General features: G+C 41.4%; 1 protein-coding gene across 1 annotated transcript; it reads right to left on the bottom strand.

Annotated features, from left to right (window-relative positions):
* Positions 1-2,001: 2,001 nt before the first annotated feature.
* LOC120715369 (B-cell receptor CD22-like) lies at positions 2,002-6,424 on the bottom strand. Its single transcript, XM_040002370.1, has 9 exons — positions 6,321-6,424; positions 5,845-6,147; positions 5,537-5,770; positions 5,306-5,410; positions 4,958-5,170; positions 4,548-4,874; positions 3,565-3,910; positions 3,178-3,232; positions 2,002-2,516 (listed from the first exon to the last, which is right to left on the bottom strand). The coding sequence occupies exons 1-9, from the start codon at positions 6,406-6,408 to the stop codon at positions 2,328-2,330; spliced, it is 1,860 nt and encodes a 619-aa protein (XP_039858304.1). The 5' UTR covers positions 6,409-6,424; the 3' UTR covers positions 2,002-2,327.
* Positions 6,425-17,566: the final 11,142 nt, after the last annotated feature.

Here is a 17,566-nt window from a genome sequence, read left to right as displayed (position 1 = left end):
TGTTCAGTAATTTCACAGTCCTACCTTTGTTACAACAGAATATTTGGATATTTGTGAAAATTTTACGGGTCAGGTAAAATATTATCCATATTTTTGATAGGTTCTTGTCAGTCGTGCACAAATAGGTTTATGTATGCCTTGACTGCTGCTTGTTAAAAACCACATAGTTGGAAGGCTAATATGCTTTTTAATGGTTACATAATGAATTTGCTTATCTGCGTGTCTTCCTAACAGGTAAGGGTTAATTATTGTCACATCTGTGTTAAAATATTGTGTCTAAGACCGTATACTTTTCTCAACAATGCAGACCAGTTGAGTTCAGTTTTGTCTGTTTTCTCTTGTCCTCTGTGTGTTGGGAAATAGTAGATAGTTACATGACTTACATACTTTAGTTATACTAGAAAGTAAAGAGACAAATTGAATACTACATACACGTTATATCTTATACCCTGCAAGATACAAGCAGGTAAGGCCTCAGGTGCAGACTGTGCACCTGAGGTCTTGCCTGGTGTGGTTGACCCCAGCCTCTATCAATCTTGTGCTTAAAACTTGTTCCTTTGCTCCTATGATTAGTGCCTCTCTGCTGTTTTTCCAGCCAGGTATTATCCAGCCATTGGTAGGATTTTTCAGTGTCAGCACTTCTTCTATCTGCGATGATATATGCTTTGCAGGAGCCTTTCCGTCTGTGACAGTTCTTGTTCTTGCTCTTTCTCAGCTTTCCGCTGCCTTAGGGATTCACTAAGCATGTGAACTGTGGACTGTGGCCATCTCCTGATGTACTCATAGATCTTTGTTGTTTCATCCTGTATAATGGTTTTGATGTTCACTTGTCCTTGAAGAGAGAGAGAGAGAGAGAGAGAGGGGGGGGGGGGGGGAGATTTACCTGTGGTTCTACTGAAGCCTCTTCCAGTTCTGAGGGCAACAGCTCATAACACTACACCACTGGGACCTCTTTGGGCTTCACCTTTCATATCTGATCTACTAACGTGTTGTTGTTTTTTTTTCACAGGGAGTGCTCTGGAGGAAATGTTGGTAGAGGAAGCTGCCATCCACACAGAGAAGGCAGCAGTGACCAGACAGCACTTGGACCCACTGCAGGTAGTCGGGCATAGACAGATCTAGGTGTTGCAGAAGTTGCTGTCTGGGAAATGGTCAGCTGGGTGAGTGATGCAATTTGCCAAATCCACACTATTCAAAACAAAAGAAGCAAATGGTGTATTTTTCTTTATGGAGATGTTTGAGGAGACAGCAACACCATTCAAGTGGTCAATGGAGGAATGGACTGTGCACTTGCTGCCTCTTCTGAAGGGGTGCCCCAGTTCAACAAATGGGCAAAGCAGATGCCAACATGGCTTGCCTGTGGCCAAGGGCGAAAAAATAGGCGAGGCAGTCCCTAATGCTGGGTGGGTACAACCAGAGGTTTATCCTGAACTCTGTGGCTCTAACCAGTCCCCTGACTGACCTCACATGGAAAATTGGCTTAGATCTGGTTCAGTGGACAGACTGATGGCAAGTCTGAAGTCTGAAGCAAGCACTCTGGAAATTGTCAGAGCATGAATGTCACTATAACTCTGAAAAAGAGTGTTTGGTCAGCTCTTCGCGCTATTATGTGCTGGGGTGCCCATTCATCGTCTGTTCAGACCATGCGATGTTGTAAAGGTTCAACCACATTTTAAAAAACATTTTAGGTAGTACAGATGCTGGGGGCACAGATGGCTATGGCTGACTTCCTCTGTTGGCGGCATGAAGGTATATGGCAGCTGGGTGCGGTTTGTGGCTGGCTGTCAGAGGGAGAGGAAGGGCAGTGTTGGAGCAGCACCACTGGGAAGAATGGCACACCTGTCATGTATTTGTGCATTTTTTTTTCTCTCCCCATAGAAGTTGTGAGCAAGCGGAGGAGACAGATATATTTTTAATAAAAACTTTTCAGGGCGGGCAGTATAACGGTGGAGGTACGTAAAGTGATGGAGCTATTTTGTGGTCCAGAAGAAGAGAGAAAAATGCCAGCACGATGACTTTAATGTTTCATCGGTTCAGTTTTACAGACATTTTGCCAAAGCTCTAAACTATCCAGTACAGTAGTTCAGCTTGCATGTGCATATAATTTGAAGTTGTGTTGTATTTTGCAGGACATGTACAACACATTTCATCAGCTGCAGCATTTCTATTTTTCTAAACACTACTACTTTTCTTACTCTTGTATTTTATTTTCCACTATGATATATGATTTTTACTCTCTACTTATCAGTTGTGGTGTCCCTTCTGTGATAGTTTATTATTATCCCAATCAGTGAATGCTCCCTTTAAATGATTTTTTTTTAGTTAAATCACAACGATTCGATGCTGCAGTAGATATTAGTTTCAATTTCGTCGACTTCTGCTTCCTTGGCATAGAGCTCAGCTTCGCTGGCATGAAGATCAGCTTCTTTGGAGTAGAAATCTTGTTGATGTTGAGTATTAACCTGCATTCTGCTGTAATGAGCTGAGATGTTTTCATAAATGGGACCAGGGTGCATCTACAGAAAGAAGACAAATGATATGAGCACTGGGTTATTTAACACTAAGGATTCAGTTTTTGCCTCATTCAAATAAAGAAATTACTTTTTTGCAAATGTTGTACATTTTGCAAAAAGTTTTGATGTATGATATCTATCAGATTTAAATAGTTTAGTTTTTTCCTTTCATTCTTTGTATGCAGTAAAACACAGCAATTTTTAAAATTGAAACAAAAAGGAGTACATTTTTTGATTTATTATCGTCATTAATGAAGCTAAAAGTATTTCTTATTATTCAATTAATCAATGGAATAATTGATGAAATACTGAATTACTAAAATAACCAATAGCTGCAGCCCTAATGGCTAGCATTTTGTGCAGAGGATGGTCAGGATTTTTTATGGATAACAGTTCAGTGGTCTCCTCCCCAAAAGAGCTTTAGATGTGTGCAGATGCAGCTGATGATGCTGTGTCATAATGTGAATGTGTTTTAGTCACACAAAAAATACAACTGTTGAGTAGAAACATAATCGAGGTAGGTGGTGAGCTCCAGTGATAAAAAGGCTACAAGAGGTTAGGATGTAAGTGAGAAAAAAAAAGCATGATGAGTGATTTTAAAGTTTTTCTGTGATGGAGAATGAATTATTATTCCTGTGAAGAGAAAATGAGAGGTTTTTTTAACCTGTTTATTATCTGAAGTTTCTTGTCTTGGAGACTGACTGGAAGTCCTCTTTTTTCTATTGCACAAAAATAAATAAATAAAATGTTAAAACATTTGGTAAATGTAGTGATTTTTAGATAGCGTTTCTCTGCACTCCTGGAGTACTCAAAGCACTCTATACAACATGCCACATTCACTCTATGCTTTCTCACTAGCATACACATTCATACTCTGATGGATGCATCGGAGAGCAAGTGGTGGTTAGTATCTTGCCCAAGGATATTTGGCATGCAGACTGAGGGAGCCAAAAATCAAACCACCAACCTTTTGATCAACAGATGACCTGCTCTAACTCCTGAGCTACCGTTTAACCATGACAGGTATGACAGATGAGACAGTGTAGCTTACCTCCTGCACCAGTAGACAGTGAGAGGTATTAAAAGGAGCAGAGCTGCAGAAACTCCTGCAGCTGCTGGTGTCCATGTTCCTGTGATACTTTGGACAGTGAGAGTCTTTGGAGCAGAGCTGATCTCTTTGTTGGTTTTCACAGCACAGGAGTAGCTTCCTGCATCCTCCCTGCTGACTGGGTCTAGGATCAGATGTTTGTTCTGGTTCTCTCTCGGGGTCAGAGGTCGACTGTTCAAGTACCAAATGTAGTTTGTGTTGTCAGTCAGAGGACAGCTGGTGCTGCAGGTCAGTGTGACTCTCTGACCCTCTGTCACCACTGCAGAAGGACTCATCTGCACTCTCAGCTCTGGAAGAAGAACATACAATAATAATAATAATTATTATTATTATTAGACTCCAGACTCCGTCAGTGTCATTTTTAAATCATGTTTAGTGAGTAATGCCATGTTTTAAGTGAAAAAACATAAAATTTAATGAAGCTCAGTTCTTCATTTCTGTGACATTTTACAGGGATTGTTTGCTTTATTTCATTGTATTTGTCTGATAACTGGGGTTATTAATTTCTTTTCAGCTATTCATGCCATTATTGTTACTGTTCTAGGTTACGTGTGGGTTATATAGATGTTTTTTTTTAATATTCCACCTTGTGATATTTGCTCAATCCAACGTGAAACTTGAATGACTATCATTTTCTTAATTTCTGTGAATAGGAAAATGAATATTTGTGTGTATTTGATATATATAGCAAAGTGCTCATTAGAAAATATTTGATCAAGATTATAAAATAGTTTTATATATTTTAAAAGTCAAAAATAATGTTTTTTTCACTTGATCTGACTGTACAAAAAAAAAAATTACACCGAAAGGGTGAATTTTTCTATAAAAGGAAAATGTCTGTTTGCTTTTGATCCTTGCTCTGTAACGGAATATTTTCACAATCCTGTTAATGAGTAAAGTCTGCTGAGTGAGGAGTTTAGATTTACCTGTGACAATCAAAAAGACTCCAGGCAGATCAGACTGTGTCCATCCTTCATGATCTTTGTTGAATCTGAATGTGTATCCTCCTGAGTCATTCTTCTTCAGGTTGTTGATGGTCAGGATGTGTTGGTTCTTCATGTTGTCCTGATACTCCACACGACCTGCAGCCTCAATCAGCTCTTCATCTTCCACTTTATCTTTTCTCCATTTAAACTCTGGCTTCATGTTATCAGGATGTGAGTATTCACTTGTGATGTTCACTGAAGATCCTTCCAGAGCACAGATTCTCCTGCTGACATAATTCACTCTCCAGCAGTTTTTATCCTGAACACCTGAAATATAGATGGATTTTGAAATGACTGACTGGTCTATATTTCAGGATGTCAGTGAATCAATATTTTTTTTTAACACATACAAACTTCTGTAGACTGAAGACGTTTGTGGCTTTTAACTGCACAAGAAAATGTGCCTCTTGAAGAGTTTTGAACTGAATAATGTTGATTCTCATAATAGCTTTGTTTGTTGTGGTACCAGAGGTAGATAGTCTGAGGGTCTGTCAGGTTACATCTTGTACTACAAGCCAGTGTAACAAACCCAGAAATGGAAGAAGTCCTTTGAACATGAAGCTCTGTTGATAAAAGATAAATACACTTCCCGTTACTGTGCATAGATATATTCATAAAGTTTATATAATTCATACAAATGTTGGACTCAACAAATCTGACATGTGAGTTTTGGTGGTGTTATTTTTGTACAACTTCACCTCTGGGATATGTGATGGAGCACGGCTCATCCACTGGTGTCTGTTTATAAGAACACATGTCTCCATAAGCATAAGTCACACTGAAGCAGGTTGCTGTGATGGAATCTGAAGAAAAAGTAATGCAATTAAATATTTGTAAGAAGATTATTTTTATATTTAGAATTGAGATTTCTGTTCATATTGAATTTATTTATTGTCAAATAATATAGCAGAATAAGCATCATGACTCACCCACAGAGACTTGAGGGGCTCTGAGATGCTCGTAGCCTTTGACAGCACAGGAGTATGTGACTGCTTCCTCACTGCTGAGCAGCTCTTGGTACCAGGGAGACCAGTCCTCATAGAGAAACTCTCTGTTCTTGTACCAGATGTAGGCTGCAGGCTTTTCAGTCAGAGGACAGCTGCTGCTGCACATCAGTGTTACTGTCTGTCCCTCTGTGGCAGGAATCACCTTTACCTGCAGCTCTGAGAGGATGATGGACAACAACTTATACAATGATGTCATTTGGAAAGTTATTAATGAGTAAAAGTCACTGTACCTGCAACAACTTGAAGAGTAATTCTGTTGAGCCAACAGAGTTGTGGACTGTCTGTAGTCTTCATACAGCAGTAAGCGTTTGCGTCACTCTCTCTTAGATCATTGATGGTTAAAGTTGGGTTTTTCTTATCAGAGATGTTGTACGTTACACGTTGTCCATCCACAGAGAGCTCACTCTGAACATAATTTCCCTTCCATTGGATAGTGAACCATTTTCTGCTTGAAGTCAGATGTTGATGTGAGCAGTGCAGATCCACTGATGAACCTTTGAGAGCACAGATCCTGGTTTCTCCTCCATTAACACCTTAAACAGAAACTTTCTTTAGAAAAAAACCTTTCTGTCAAAAAGAGAGAGATATTCTGTAGTTTACATTTTGAACTAATCTGAACTCAAAGTTGTCATCTATAAATAATGTAGTAGGATTAGCTATGGTTACTTTCATTCTTAAATAGGGACAAATAAATAATCACTGATACCTGTGATGTAAATGATGACACCCACAAAGAGACGACAAGCATTCCTGCACGGCATGATTGTTGTAGTCCAGACTTTAACGTTTAACATTGACAGTGAAAGCTTGAATAAAAAAAAAAAAGTAAGTCATCGGTCACCTAAGCTGTTCTTCTTTTCAGAGTGAAAGGTTAGGGGGGGAAGATTGACTGTTGTTTCATATTCAGTGGTTTCACATCTTGTGCAGCTTTGAGGCTAATACCAAACTTCCTTCCTTTTCCTTTCAATCTTTTGTCGACTCTGCTGCGTGCACTTGTATTTTAAATAAATGCGCAATAAATAGTCACCTCAGGTGCTTTAAGCTGTTGAGAAGAAAGCTGTGTGTTAAAGCTTTTGTCCATATCTAATTATGGTGGTTTATGGTTTGTGATGAATACAAACGTCTGTGGTGATCAAGAAACCCCAGATTCAAGCTCACTGTGCAACATGAACTGCTGTGGAGATGCAGACTTTTTTTTGATACTGGTTACACATGGGTGCTGGGTGTGGCCTAAAAGTGACAGCTTTTACCACATTTGAGCAACACTCAGAAGTGACAACAGGTCTTCAACCACAGAGATAAACACTGTAAAATTTTAAATAAAAATTGTGTTCAACATTCACTCTTGTTGTTTCCTGCCTCAGATTCTGTGATTTATTGTTTGAATGCTGAAAAACAAGCACAATTTCAGATTCCTTTAGCACCTTCTCTCTTGTTCTGTTGTTTAGTAATTTGAGACCAGAAGGGACCATAATTACTGCTCATTGTGTCAGCAACTCCATGTTTAATGCAACAGTCTTGATGCTGAGGGATCTGATCATCTTTTCTGAGCCATTCTGCACACGTTGGTAACATTTTCTATTGTTCTCTGCTTAACCTTCAACAAGTGAGGACTGTAAATGTCATTACTCGATTATGTTATGTGCCAAGTTTTCACCAATCTTTCTATATTTTACACTGAGGGACAATTGATTTTAATGATTGCTGATCACTAAGAATTGTAATACTTTTGGTTTTACTGTCATATTTTTACTGTTACTATCAAGTGAGGGTGTGTGCCAAGCAGTGAGAGAACCCAAAATGCAGGACTTGGCAGACAGGCTTAACTAAACTCAAACAGCTTTATTGCCAGAGCTCAGGAACAAAAACCTAAACTAAAAACTTGAACAGAGGGAAATTTGAATAGACTTGAAAAGACATGAGGCTATGGGGGAAAGAGACACTGCTGGGGAAAACAAGGTGCAAGTGAACAGAATCAATTAATGAAAACGAGCAAAGAAAAACTGAACACAACACACACAGGGCAAAAGACTATCAAAATAAAACAGGGAACCAACACTTAGACTGAGACTAACACCTGATTTTGACAGGCCAAAGTAAACACAAAGACAAACTCACTAAACATGGACACAGAAACGTAGATGAGGCATAGACAACACAGGAGGACTAGAAAAACTTGAGAATAACAAAGAAAACGATGAATACAAAATCAGAACGAAAACCTAACCAAAGCAAAGGTAATATTTAAACTAAAAACTACAAATGGTAGTGATATTTACCAAACAGAAAACACTGGGTACAAAACCCAGTATCGTGACAGTTATAGCATTAATGCTCGTAATAAACATGGACAAAGTTCCAAATAATAACACCTTTAACAGAAACTTTCATTAGAAAACAGCTTCATTATCTCATCCATCTTTTTTACCTTTCTATCAATAATATGTTGGCATCTGTGACCCTCATCCTGCTGTCCCAGCATGCAACAGCAAAGAGGATGGCACTGACCACAACAGACTCAGAGAAAATCCTGAGCGCTGTCCGATACATGTTAAAAGATCTCAGCTGCTTCAGAAAATAGATACGACTCGGGCCCTTCCTGCAGAATGCAGTGATGCTTTTAATGCAGTCCGGTTTATTTTCTGATACGAGTGTGTTGCTGATCTCTGTGGAAGACACAAAGTGTTGAAGACGCAGATATTGTGGCCTTCCTGTCAGGTAATCCACAATCCAGGACACAAGAGAGGCATCCACATGCATCAGTTTATCAGCCAGGAAGGTTGGCCTGATGGTATGAACTAGAAAAGTCGAAAAACATAACCTTCACAGTGCATGGACACAATTTATCAGGTAGATGATGGAAACCTCAACTCCAAGGCAACACTTGGAGCTGAAGCAGATTCTGATGCGGTTATTATAGTTAACTAAAACTGAGCTAAGAACTAAAAGTAGATGTGAAAAACAAAAGAAAAAAATTGTTCGCAAAGTTACTCTTTAAAAAAAATGTGGTTTGAAATTCACTCTTGTTTTTTGCTGTCTCAGACAATTCTGGGGGGGCTCCTCTACTGTTTTTTTTTTTTCCGTCTGTTTGTCTGTTTTGCAGTTAGAGACACGTCCACTAGAGGACAATATTATCATATCTCATGATACAGTAATGCTGAAGGATCTAATAATGTTTGCTCCCCCTTCCCGCTCCACCACAACCACCCACACATGCAGGGCCTTGGAGTAGGGGTATGTCACCAGGGTGCAGAGGAGGCTACCCCCCTCTGTCCCCTTCTGGCTGCCTCTGCCTCAATTTTATCCCACAGCTTAGACATTCACATTACTCACACTCTCATTACTACGGTGGCTGGGAAGTGCAAATCGCAACAAATTAAAAAAAAAACCACAACAAATTACAAAAAGCCCACAACAAAATACAAAAAGCCCACAACAAATTACAAAAAGCCCACAACAAATTAAAAATCCTTGACGGAAAGGGATTGTCTGAAATACCGGAAGTGACACAAGCGTGATGTCACGAGAGGGGGCGTGACCAGGATTTTTGGTTGAGGCGCCACATTTCTGGGCCGAACAAAGCGCTAGCGAAAGAGCGAAAGTACACGGATAACACCAGCTATGGTTCGTACTTGCTGTGCGGTCGGTTGTAAACTTAGATCGCACGACCGGCAAGGGAATAAGGTTGAAAATGGTTTATCTTTTCATTCTTTCCCCACCTGGAAGCAACATGAGGCAGCTCATGTATCGGATGTTACCAAAAGAATGCGTCTAGTCTGGATAGCAGCTGTGAGATGAGCTGATATCCAGTTCTCTTCCATCTCCAAATATCTGTTGGTGTGCTCCAGACATTTTCATTCCCGTAAGTTATAGATATGTTCATATCACTCTTTATCCGGTCTTTAAGTCTGACGTCACTAGCCGTGTCTGGGCTCAAACTCAGCTGCACGTCCATAAATCACAGGATCACTGTGGCATCACTGAGAGTTGAAAAACTATCTAAAGTCTTTCATCTGTAATAAAATGATCAGCGTTCTGCTCTACCATGTGTAACAATTGAGTTTATCATCCAGGCAACCATGAAAACTAAACGGAATATATGACATTTAACAGAGTTAGAAATTAGCAGGAAGTTAGCTCGCTAGCTTCCATCTAAATGAGGGATTTTGGAAACAAATTCAAACGTACAGCTCTGCTATCACTTCCAACATAAATGAAGACAGAAAACTAAACCGCAGTGATGTTTGTAGGGTACTGTGAGTAAAATGCGTTTGATTTTCTCCCGAACATTCAAATTAGTGCAATCATAAATTCATTCATGAGATGCAAATTAGAGTGAGAACATGCGGAGGCTCTGGCTACGTTCACACTGCACGCGAAAGCGCATCCAATCCGACTTTTTTGACCATATGCGACCCATATCCAATCATGGTATGACGGTGTAAAAACAGCACAAATCCGTTATTTTCAAATCCGATCTGGGTCACTTTCGTATGTGGTACTTAATCCGATACATATCTGATGTTTTAGAAAGCGACTGCTGTTTGAATGGTCATGTCGCATTAAATCCGTCTTTTATTTCACTGACACAAAACATATGCCAATTATCAGCGCTGGAGAAGACATTGAGAACACACAAGCGCTTCGTGTGCATCCCGTGCAGATGTTAGTGAAACTGTTGGGAAGATAATGTGAACATTTATTTATACTGTATAATCTGCAGATTCTGACAGAAATCTGCAACTATCCTTTGAAGCACCGTTCCTCTCTAAAACAACAAGACTTTACGTTGGACAGACTTTACGTTGTCCAAGTTTGCTTTAAGTTATTTTGTTATTTATATATGGCCTAATAATTATCCTTAAAGTCTGAAACAAGTCTTTATATTAAGGGCCATCAGTCAAACAATACTGTTTGGTCTGGGTCTAAACAGAGCGTGTTGTGTGTGACGTCTGCTTTTGCGTATGCGGGCCACTTTGAGGGTTCACAAAGGACTGCGTTTGCTGTCACATTTTATTTGTAGTGTGAACAAGCAGACACAAAATCAGATTTAAATAAAAAAAAATATCGGAATTGAGCATTAAGACCGCCAGTGTGAACGTAGCCATAGTGAGTTCAGTGCATTGATGTGACATTGTCCTGAAGGATTTAGTTATTCTCAATGGTTAAAGAAATTGCAATTATTTATTCATATTTATTATAAATAATCCTAATTATATATCTTGCTTCCATGTTTGTGTCCTGTGTCACAAAAAATAAATTTTTTACTATAATACATTGATTAATGACCTGCAGAATCTCCTTATCATATTACGTGTCCATAATTGTCACCTAAAGTCAAACTTTATGCTTTCTCCATCTTGAAAGTGATCACATCCTTGCATTACATACTTTAGGTTCATTTTCTGAAGGCAGGTTTCTGAAAGAGAACAGGCAGATTTGGAATATAACATGCAGCGTTCTATAGATGGATACATAAAAAAAAAATGAACAATTACATGTATGTGCTAACTTTCTAAATACTTTGTTACATTATGATAAAATGGATTTGAAAGTAGATAAAACACATTTATGTCGGCCTTGGCTCATTAGAGTCCTTGTCTTTAAATTAACTTTGTATGTTTCAGGTACTGCACTCTCAAAGACTGAATGAACCAGCATTGCAGCCATGGGTCATTGTGAGCATCACAGGGAAGGTTGAAGCCGCCCGCTGCACCTGTATGGCCGGAGTCGTGGAGACCTGCATCCATGGCGCTGCTCTTCTGTTTAATGTACAGTGGGGCAAAAAAGTATTTAGTCAGCCACCGATTGTGCAAGTTCCCCCACTTAAAATGATGACAGAGGTCAGTAATTTGCACCAGAGGTACACTTCAACTGTGAGAGACAGAATGTGAAAAAAAAAAATCCATGAATCCACATGGTAGGATTTGTAAAGAATTTATTCGTAAATCAGGGTGGAAAATAAGTATTTGGTCAATAACAAAAATACAACTCAATACTTTGTAACATAACCTTTGTTGGCAATAACAGAGGTCAAACGTTTACTATAGGTCTTTACCAGGTTTGCACACACAGTAGCTGGTATTTTGGCCCATTCCTCCATGCAGATCTTCTCGAGAGCAGTGATGTTTTGGGGCTGTCACCGAGCAACACGGACTTTCAACTCCCGCCACAGATTTTCTATGGGGTTGAGGTCTGGAGACTGGCTAGGCCACTCCAGGACTTTCAAATGCTTCTTACGGAGCCACTCCTTTGTTGCCCGGGCGGTGTGTTTTGGATCATTGTCATGTTGGAAGACCCAGCCTCGTTTCATCTTCAAAGTTCTCACTGATGGAAGGAGGTTTTGGCTCAAAATCTCACGATACATGGCCCCATTCATTCTGTCCTTAACACGGATCAGTCGTCCTGTCCCCTTGGCAGAAAAACAGCCCCATAGCATGATGTTTCCACCCCCATGCTTCACAGTAGGTATGGTGTTCTTGGGATGCAACTCAGTATTCTTCTTCCTCCAAACACGACGAGTTGAGTTTATACCAAAAAGTTCTACTTTGGTTTCATCTGACCACATGACATTCTCCCAATCCTCTGCTGTATCATCCATGTGCTCTCTGGCAAACTTCAGACGGGCCTGGACATGCACTGGCTTCAGCAGCGCAACACGTCTGGCACTGCGGGATTTGATTCCCTGCCGTTGTAGTGTGTTACTTATGGTGACCTTTGTTACTTTGGTCCCAGCTCTCTGCAGGTCATTCACCAGGTCCCCCCATGTGGTTCTGGGATCTTTGCTCACCGTTCTCATGATCATTTTGACCCCACGGGATGAGATCTTGCGTGGAGCCCCAGATCGAGGGAGATTATCAGTGGTCTTGTATGTCTTCCATTTTCTGATGATTGCTCCCAAAGTTGATTTTTTCACACCAAGCTGCTTGCCTATTGTAGATTCACTCTTCCCAGTCTGGTGCAGGTCTACAATACTTTTCCTGGTGTCCTTCGAAAGCTCTTTGGTCTTGGCCATGGCGGAGTTTGGAGTCTGACTGTTTGAGGCTGTGGACAGGTGTCTTTTATACAGATGATGAGTTCAAACAGGTGCCATTCATACAGGTAACGAGTGGGGGACAGAAAAGCTTCTTACAGAAGACGTTACAGGTCTGTGAGAGCCAGAGATTTTCCTTGTTTGAGGTGACCAAATACTTATTTTCCACCCTAATTTACAAATAAATTCTTTACAAATCCTACCATGTGAATTCATGGATTTTTTTTTCACATTCTGTCTCTCACAGTTGAAGTGTACCTCTGGTGCAAATTACTGACCTCTGTCATCATTTTAAGTGGGGGAACTTGCACAATCGGTGGCTGACTAAATACTTTTTTGCCCCACTGTAGAAGCAACAGTGCAGATCTGTGGCACAAGGACTGTTACAGATGAACCTGCATACTGGGTTTTGCTGGGTAATATGACCAAGATACAGCCAGAGGTTGGCCATAAGATAGACTTCTCCTCTTCAGCTGCCCAAAAACGGCTCTGGATCAAAACATAAACAGACCATCCGTATTGACAGGTAAAAGGAGCCGTCCTCAAAAATGAAAAATCCCACCTGCTAATGTGGAGGAGTTGTCACTGCTATTGGAATCTTTGCTGGAACACAGTAAAGCTGTGGGTTGTGGGAATGACCCATAATGTTTTATATAGGGATCTAGATTTATGCCTGAAGTGCACTGCCATGTAAATAATTTGCATTTACTGAATATGTACTGACTGAGTACCACTGTTCAAAAGTTGAATAAAGAAACAAACTAATTTTTGCTCTTTTTTTATTAAAACCACTTTATAGAGCATCACATCAGTTACAATGTAGAATCCATGTCATTTATAGTTTATAAAGGACAAAATGTTTACACAAAATCATGACAGCATTTACACGATATCACCCACTACTAACGTTACTTTATTTACTATCAATTACTTCAATTTATCTTTTGAAAAATTACTGCTATTTATACAGCACAAGACTTAAGAATATTTAACAGGAGCAAGTTTCATTCTCCCCTGGTTTTATTATCACACTGTTCACCAAAACGCAGCAAACCTTCACCATCTTATCCAGAAGCATCACCTCTTCACCCTCACATGGAAGAAGTAATCTGATTGGCATGGTGGTATGTTTGAAGCAGGTCTCTTGTGTAGCGCTGGAACCCAGTCACGATGTCATCCATTTCATAGGCTGGTTTGCTGCAATAATGCCAAATAATTAGCAAGTCTATAAATAGAAGGTAGTTCTGCAAAATCCTACTGCACTCAGTAGGATGTTTTTTTCTAATTTGCTATGACCTCAGAGTGCATCGAAAATAAAACTAATAGGCTATAAAGAGTGATATGAACATATTTAGAACTTACCGGAATGAAAATGTCTGGAGCACCAACAGATATTTGGAGATGGAAGAGAACAGGATATCAGCTCATCTCACAGCTGCTATCCAGGCTAGACGCCTTCGTTTGGTAACACACGAGCTGCCTCATGTTGCTTCCAGGTTGGGAAAGAATGAAAAGACAAACCCTTTTCAAGCTTATTCTCTTGCCGGTCGTGCGATCGAACATTGCAGCGGACTACACAGCAAGAACGAACCATGGCTATGCTTTCGCTCCTTTTTCACTTAGACCCCCAAAATGGCGGATCGGGCCAAAATCCTTTCCACGCCCACCCCCGTGACATCACTTCCGGTATTTCAGACAATCCCTTTCCGTCAAGGATTTTTAATTTGTTGTGGGGTTTTTGTAATTTGTTGTGGGGTTTTTGTAATTTGTTGTGGGGTTTTTGTATTTTGTTGTGGGGATTTTGTAATTTGTTGTGGGCTTTTTGTAATTTGTTGTGGGCTTTTTGTAATTTGTTGTGGGCTTTTTGTATTTTGTTGTGGGCTTTTTTTGTAATTTGTTGCGGTTTTTTAATTTGTTGCGATTTGCACTTCCCAGCCACCATACATTACACATACATATAGGATCTTGGGGGTGGGCATGATACACGGAATCCAAAGTACCATCAGGGTGTACACCTCACCCCTGGCGTCGTTGCCCACCTCTCAATTTTAAATACACGTAGACATTGAGGGCTAGCAGGAGGGACTATGCGCTTACCTGCTGCTCTCTGGCAGGTAGCTCCATGCCCTCCTGGGTTTTAAATGCACCTTAGAACACACATGCATCAACACTACAATGAGCGGGTGGAGGGAGGTTTGGAGTCTTCTCTCACCCCCATTCTCTGCGACCTGCTGGAGCGGGGGGGGCTAGGAGTAGGAGTTGGCCTGCGGTCTGGAGTGTGGGGCCTCCCTGCTGCTGCGGAGTCGGGGCGGTCTGCCTCCCCTCACCGCAGGAAAAAGGGTAACACCACCTGGGTCTGGGTGCAGTTCCCCCCTCCAGGGGCAAGGGTACCTAGACCCGGTTCGTAGAGTACGCTTGGGGAGTGTGATCGTGTGTACAGCGTCTCTTTATGTCTGTCTCCACGTTGGTTGAGTGTGGAGTAAGTGCATATGAGAGCATGAGGGTGGGAATGGATGTTTGTATATGTGTGTGCCTGTATTTCTGTGTCTATATGTCAGGTTGGGTATCAGACGCCACCTCTCTGGGGACATCTCAGGCCCTCCAAGGTTTGGAGGCCTATCTCCCCCCCAGTGTTGGGACTAACGCGTTATTAAGTAACGCGTTACAGTAACTACGTTATTATTGTGGTAACGAGCACGGTAACTAGTTATTATGCCAAAATCAGGAACGCGTTACTCGTTACTGGGATTTAGATAGGGTCGTTACTCGTTACTTCGTGTGGTGGCTATCGCGGAGCTTCCACAGATTCAGTAACATTAGCAAGTGGTGGAGGCCAGCAGGTGGATGAAGGAAAAAGGACGCAGAAGGAAAAGAGACCCGAGGCGGCCGCCGGTCCAAGTGTGAACTGAACTTCAGGTAAGAAGTTATGACCTGCAGTCTCTCTGGGTCAGATATGAACCAAGTTTAGGTGGAGTTTATTTTCGTTATTCTGACTTTTTCCGTACTGCGTATAGCTAGCATGACAGAGTTTCTATACAGCTGGGTGGGTGCTATGAAGTTAATGATGTTGAACTGTATTTTGTTCATAAGTTATTAGAGTTGCCAACCGTCCCGTCTGGTATTCAGAGAAAATATTACGCGTTTCTTATTGAGGTGAAAAGGAACAGTTTGTCCCGTAATTCAGCTACAATGAAAAAGGCACAAAGCTGGAGTTATTCTGTGTCTTTGCTGCACAGCTGCCTCTTCTTCTCTCATTCTCCCCCCTCCCTCTCCCGTTTCTACTTCAATCATGAAAACTGATCAATGATCAGCTGATCGGCTTTTCTCTCTTGTTTGTTTATCGCTCACTTTGCGCCGAAAGAGGAAACCAGCCGATGTCGCGCTAAACAACAGCAGCACGTTTAAGCTTGATCAGCTGTTGTTAGAATTTATTTAATATTAATTTCTAGTATCAGCTGATGTTTGCTGGAGCCACAGCTGTAAAGCTGCTGGTCATGATATGGTTTGGTTATCTGGTGAGAGGGAAACATGAAGATGAAACCAGGAGATGTCCTTACTGGATCATCAGAGCTGAACAGGTGATGGAGAAACAGGTTTACCTTTTAGGTGACATGAATGAGTTGAAGGGAAGTTATGAACTGTTTCTGAGAGACAAATAACCCCAGGATCCTTTTTTAGGTAGCTGACAGCTGGTAACTGTGCAGGTGCGGATCTAGCAAAGTGTTGCCAGGGAGGCAGGTAGGGCATTAAAAGGGAAAGGTGGGCACAAAGAAATACTTTTCTTTCTTATTCTCATTTAAAATGTCTAGCTTTTAAAAAATAATTATCTGAATCTTACAACAAACGATTGATAGATTGATGCATATATACCATCAAAACAGTGAACATCACTGTCACAACAGTGTTTATTTTCATTCAAAGGCTTTATGATTTTTCCTATAATGGTGGGCCGGTCTCTAGTCAAAATGCCCGGGACGATTTTCTGTCCCAGTCCAGCTCTGTATGCAGCTCATCTGGAGTCTGGTGTTACCTACATCTTCCTATTCAGAAGGCAGAATTTCCGAGTTCTGAGTACAATCGAAAGCACCACGACTGCAGTTTTTGTGTTGGATGTAAAAGGCGCACATGACACTGTGACGTAGGCTAGAATCATGGCAGCAGTCAACGACGGTCCAGGCGTGGGATTTCTCTCGTGGAAATATGCACGTTATCTTTTCCTTTCTATTGGTAGGTGGCACAGTGCACTTGTGACAAGTAAGCAAGCTAGAAGACTGGCAAAGTTATGGAAGCAACACATTAACAAGAGAATTCTGAGTAAAACCAAAGTTACTTTCCCTAGTAACTAGTTACTTTGAAAGTAACGAGTAACTTGAAGTAACTGAGTTACTTTTGAGAGAAGTAACTAGTAATGTAACTAAGTTACTATTTTAAAGTAACTTACCCAACACTGCTCCCCCCACCACCACTTCCCCTGCCAGTGGCGGACTCCCTCAGACATCGGTGCGTTGGTGGTTCTTTGTGTCCGGGGATGGGCGTCCAGGTACACACCGGCTCACTCCTTGGCGGCCGCTTATCGGGGCCTGGAGCCTCGGGCCACTTCGGAGGTGGGGTGCCCCCGGCCTCTCGGCCTGGGGCTCGGTCACTCAGGCACGGCTGGCTGCCGGCGGAGCTCACGGGCGCGTCACTGCAACTCCCCCTGGCTTCTGCTCCGCGGCTGCTGGGTGAACCCTCATCTGGGACTCTCCTTAGCTCTTTCTGGGACAGTGGCGCGGCTGCCCCTCTGTTGGTCTTCCTTGGTCTCTTGTGTTCTGGGGGCCTCTGGATGTCTGGAGTTTTGATCTCCTCCATACCTGCTTCATGCCCTGGAGGACGGGGCTGTGTCCCCCCCCACACCCTCTAGCAGATCATTACATGAAGGA

This window comes from Simochromis diagramma, unplaced genomic scaffold (genome assembly GCF_900408965.1).
Source record: "Simochromis diagramma unplaced genomic scaffold, fSimDia1.1 OVJJ01000798.1, whole genome shotgun sequence".
NCBI classification, from domain to species: domain Eukaryota; kingdom Metazoa; phylum Chordata; class Actinopteri; order Cichliformes; family Cichlidae; genus Simochromis; species Simochromis diagramma.
Note: the sequence above shows the minus strand (reverse complement) of the source record. Positions and strands in the feature narration are given on the sequence as shown.